Consider the following 4,582-nt stretch of genomic DNA (forward strand, 5'->3'; position numbering starts at 1 on the left):
AAAAAACCCCATGGCCGAAACGAGCACACATATATAAGCCAAAGTTTATGGCGAAACTATCAAACCCAAGATCGTGAATATTTCAAATATAAACAAAAGAAACATAAATATCTTTGTTTCTCACCTTTTTTTTTTTGTTGGTTAACAAATGGCAATAGCTTTAAACATGAATGGTTACATAGACGAGTTCACAAAAGCTCTTGAACCGTTCATGAAGGTAAGTTCATCTTCTTCTACCTCTTCTTCAAACCCAAAAACCTTAACTCCTAACTTCATCACTGATAATAACCAAGTCTTGCCGGTATCTAACCAACCCGGTCCGATTGGGCTAAACCAGCTCACTCCATCTCAAATCCTCCAAATTCAAACAGAGTTACATCTCCGGCACAACCACCAATCTCGTCGTCGCAGTGGTCATCTCCTCACCGCTAAACCAACCCCAATTAAAAAAACCAACGTGGCAACCAAACCGGTTAAGCTATACAGAGGCGTAAGACAAAGGCAATGGGGCAAATGGGTAGCTGAGATTCGCCTACCTAAAAACCGAACCCGGTTATGGCTCGGTACGTTCGAAACGGCTGAACAAGCTGCGTTAGCTTACGATCAAGCAGCACATAAGATCAGAGGAGACAACGCTCGTCTCAACTTCCCAAACATTGCTCTTCAAGGAGACTACTACAAACATACATTGTCTCCGTCTATCAAAGCAAAGATCGAATCCATCTGCAATAGCTCTGATCTTCTTCCTCTGCCTCAGCTCAAGAAACAGGCCAAAACAGAGGACGTGTTCTCTGGTTTTCATTATACGGGTACTAAACCGGAGAAAGAACCGGAATTTGATGATAAATTCGGATCCGGATTCTCGGGTTCTTCTCCTGAGTCGGATATAACGTTGTTGGATTTCTCAAGCGACTGTATGAAAGAAGATGAGAGTTTCTTGACGGGTTTGCACAAGTATCCTTCTTTGGAGATTGATTGGGACGCTTTAGAGAAACTCTTCTGAATCCATTCGAGCTTCTTAACTCTCGTTTGTTTATAAATTTGTTAGAAGATTATTATTTTCAGAGCTTTGTAATGGTTCTCCTCATGGAAGTTCTTGTTCTTGAACCTAACTCTGTTTCTCTTTGTTTTTAATGGGCCATTTATTGGGCTATATATATTTTAAGAGCCCAATATCTTTAATTAAAGTCGAATCCAATATAAACTTATGGACTTCTTTTTTATAATGGACTTGAATTATTTGAAGGGAAAAAACAAAATTCAATATATTTTCATAATTATTTGCTTAGTTGTTCTTGTTCTTTTTTTTTCCTTGTTAATTCAAGATAAAATTTCATAACGTATATCGAAAAGAAAAAAAGTCGAAATAACCTTATTATATTAAACGTTGAGAGTGACCAACAATAATCAAATTCCAAATGAAATCCTTTAATATGTCAAATTTAAAGAACTAATTAACCATCTTGGTTAGTTGAGAATGACAGGGAAATTGGTAAACAGTGACACGTGTCAAATAAATTGTGGCTCCCCATTGTTAAGGCATTCTCATTCACATGCATCACCATGTGCACATTAAATCATATACTACTACTACATAGGTTCATGATCCTTTTTTAAAAAATGAACATTATGAATGGTTGATTTCGAAGCGTGGACCGACATTTCCAACGTCGACACGTGTTAAGGATCTACGAGAAGTCCAACATGCATATATGCATGGTGAGGGACAAATGATAATGGACATGAAGTGGAACACGTACTTTAACATGTAAATTCTCATGCGGTGCAAGTAACTGACGAAAATTTTGTCCTTTCTTTGTTTTTTTCTCTTTGATTTAGAGAAATTGTACTTTAAAAGTCTTTAATTGTATATAAAATAAAAAAAAGATTTGGAAGTTGAAGAATTTGTCACGACTCGGTCTTTGTTCGCACAAAGTACTCTGAATCTTTTCATGTCGCGAAATAAAGTTACGGGCCTACCAAGGATATGTGTCTAGGTCTCACTAGTCGACAATCTACATCTTATTTAACTCGCGCATTGAATTTTTTTGTTAGTTATATATGTTGTTTAGAAATTGTGAAGAGGAATACGTACAAGAACTAAAATATGATTATATATTTCATAAAAATGATACACATTTGGCATTGTAGTTTTACAAAAGGTATCATCTATATATATACCCCCCTTCCCTTACAATAGCCTAACTTGAAAAGTAAAAAATTTGCCTTCAAGCAATAAAGATAGATGGCTATAAAAATATATAAATATATATCCCCAAGTTGATAAAAGTTCCCTGTTTTTCTTGTTCATATAATCTCTTTTTCTAAAAGAAAAGAATTATGATGAACAAGATCAACCTATATGAGGATCTTGTACAATGTTCCATCCATAGGTTAGGGATGTACATATTATCTATATATATATATGCACCTATGGTTACGATTATTATTTATTTAACTAAAAGACTACTAAATGTACTTCATTGCCCCTTCCACGTTTATTGCTGCGTTTGTTTCCACTCCACCAACCGTCTCAAGAAATCCATTACCTGTACATATTACAAGAAGGTCATTATAATTGCGTAACTCGTAGTATAAACATACGGTTTGATACATCTATTATTTTTAGGTTAACAATAAAAAAAATGTTTTGTTTTTGCATAATAGTACATAAGTGCTTGCCTCAGGTGGGTCTTGCAAAGAATACGACGCACTGGTGTCTTTTGGGAACTTGGAGACAAGAATGCCAAAGCCTTGTTCTCTCTCTCGTAGCAGCTAATTTAGTGTATGACATTTGGTTATATATATCGGGAGTATTATTCACAATAACTTCGAATACTTACAAATATATATATATATATATGTTTACAATTTTTATTTGAATTGTATACCTTAAATGCATCTTCATCGGTTTTGTCATCCCCAATGTAAATCGGAAATACTTCGTTAGAGTTTTCAAATCCTGAAACATATACAGAGAGTTCTAAATTTTAGAATTGAATATTCTAATTTTGAAAAAGGTACATTCATGCGCCATATATTGATTGTTGATGAAAAAGAGTCTCACCGAGTGACTCCAACAAAAACTCAAGAGCCTTGCCTTTGTCCCATTTAACCATAGGTCGGATTTCAAACACCTGTTTAAAGTACAAAAATTACTTTCCAAATCATATAACTAATATTATAAAACTAAGATACGTTAATCCAACATTCACCAACAAGAAGATGTCACGTCATAATACCTTTCGACCTTGAGAGAGTTTCAACGTCGGATATTTCTGTACCACCGACCGAACTTTTAAAGCCAGTTCGCTCCATTTCTGATTTTTAAGATCATCATTCACTGTATTAGTTTTGATTTCTTATAAACATACATTAATCGGATTTTTTCTACTTTTTTTTTCTCTTACCTTCTCGTCGACACAACGGAAGTGAACAGAAAGACAGAACTTGTTGTTCTCCACTTTGGCTCCTGCTGTTGGTTTGGTTTTCTCCACTAATTGCTTATAAACCTGAAGAAAAAAATACTTAATTAAATTAGTAAGTTCTAAGAGATTAAAAACACACAGGGAGATGCAGAATAAACAACAATTAATAATAACACAAATTTAATTACCTCATCGATCATGGGAAGAAAGTCTCCGGCTGGTTGGTATAGAACAGATGGTTTATCCTAAAAAACAAAGGTAACTTTTGATTAAACAAAAAAAAAATGAAGGGAAATCAAGATTGAAGTTTAGTACTCATTTGTGTGTAAGAATCTACCTTATTGTATCTTGAGAAACCTTTAGTTGGCCCCTTAATGTCCATTCCATGGCTTCCAGCATAATACAGTTCTGCTAGCTTCACAAAGCTGTAAACCTACAAAAATTAAATAAAAAACATATGAAATTGTAATTGGTTCATTAACAAAATTTGTTACGAAAATGGGAAATAAAATTATTTATACAAAATGTACCTTGTCAATGCATCTACCAGTAACTATAGAAGTTGGAAAAGATTTAGCCATTTTTTTCACTGTTCTTCTCATCTGTGAAAAACACAACATAGATTAATAACTACAAAAAAAAATAGAGATTAGAACAAAACAAAAAAAAAAGGAATTTTTTCTTAATTAATTATAACAACCTTGCTAGACATGAAAGCTCTGTCTGGATCATCGACGATTGGAGAAAGAGTACCGTCATAATCAAGAAACATGACGATTTGTTTCCCTCTTGCAGCTTCGATGATACGTTCGAACATGTCTAGTGCTGATGGATGTCGTTTCTGGTAGGAATTAAATTAATACAAATAACACATATTTTAGAAATTTATGCAAGAAACGGAGTTTTTTTTGGGTACTGGAAAAAAAAAAAAAAAAGTGGAGCTTACGATCCAAGAATTGAGTTCTTCTTGTGCGGAGAGAGAAGGAAGTGATTTGAGATGGGTAGGAGAAGAAGCTCTCATGGAGTCAACCCAAGAGGTAAGTCTTTGACTTTGAGCTCCATTGATCTCAAGGTTTTTGAGGAGTTTTTTCTTGGAGATTGAGATGTAACCAGGAGCAGTCGGTGGCTTTTGAGCGGAAGGAGTAAAGACCGAG

At 34.5% G+C, this 4,582-nt stretch overlaps 2 protein-coding genes across 2 annotated transcripts in view; one reads left to right on the forward strand and one right to left on the reverse strand.

Annotated features, from left to right (window-relative positions):
* LOC104762680 (ethylene-responsive transcription factor ERF057-like) lies at positions 82 to 1,101 on the forward strand. The gene has a single exon (XM_010486014.2). The coding sequence runs from the start codon at positions 149 to 151 to the stop codon at positions 1,001 to 1,003; it is 855 nt and encodes a 284-aa protein (XP_010484316.1). The 5' UTR covers positions 82 to 148; the 3' UTR covers positions 1,004 to 1,101.
* The window catches only part of LOC104762681 (probable trehalose-phosphate phosphatase J), a 17,553-nt gene continuing 15,069 nt past the window's right edge, over positions 2,099 to 4,582 (reverse strand). Inside the window, exons 2-12 of the mRNA XM_010486016.2 lie at positions 4,375 to 4,538; positions 4,129 to 4,269; positions 3,959 to 4,030; positions 3,766 to 3,861; positions 3,617 to 3,673; positions 3,411 to 3,512; positions 3,243 to 3,320; positions 3,068 to 3,137; positions 2,892 to 2,962; positions 2,683 to 2,775; positions 2,099 to 2,549 (exon numbers count right to left, since the gene is read on the reverse strand). Coding sequence (XP_010484318.1) covers positions 2,499 to 2,549; positions 2,683 to 2,775; positions 2,892 to 2,962; positions 3,068 to 3,137; positions 3,243 to 3,320; positions 3,411 to 3,512; positions 3,617 to 3,673; positions 3,766 to 3,861; positions 3,959 to 4,030; positions 4,129 to 4,269; positions 4,375 to 4,538 — 995 coding nt within the window. The 3' untranslated portion in view covers positions 2,099 to 2,498. The remainder of the gene's footprint in view (positions 2,550 to 2,682; positions 2,776 to 2,891; positions 2,963 to 3,067; positions 3,138 to 3,242; positions 3,321 to 3,410; positions 3,513 to 3,616; positions 3,674 to 3,765; positions 3,862 to 3,958; positions 4,031 to 4,128; positions 4,270 to 4,374; positions 4,539 to 4,582) is intronic.

The sequence above is a fragment of the Camelina sativa genome, chromosome 18, assembly GCF_000633955.1.
Source record: "Camelina sativa cultivar DH55 chromosome 18, Cs, whole genome shotgun sequence".
Taxonomy (NCBI): domain Eukaryota; kingdom Viridiplantae; phylum Streptophyta; class Magnoliopsida; order Brassicales; family Brassicaceae; genus Camelina; species Camelina sativa.

What these genes read in the sequence shown, in the direction of transcription:
- LOC104762680 (XM_010486014.2), top strand. Translation starts at nt 149, where the DNA reads ATGGCAATAGCTTTAAACATGAATGGTTACATAGACGAGTTCACAAAA.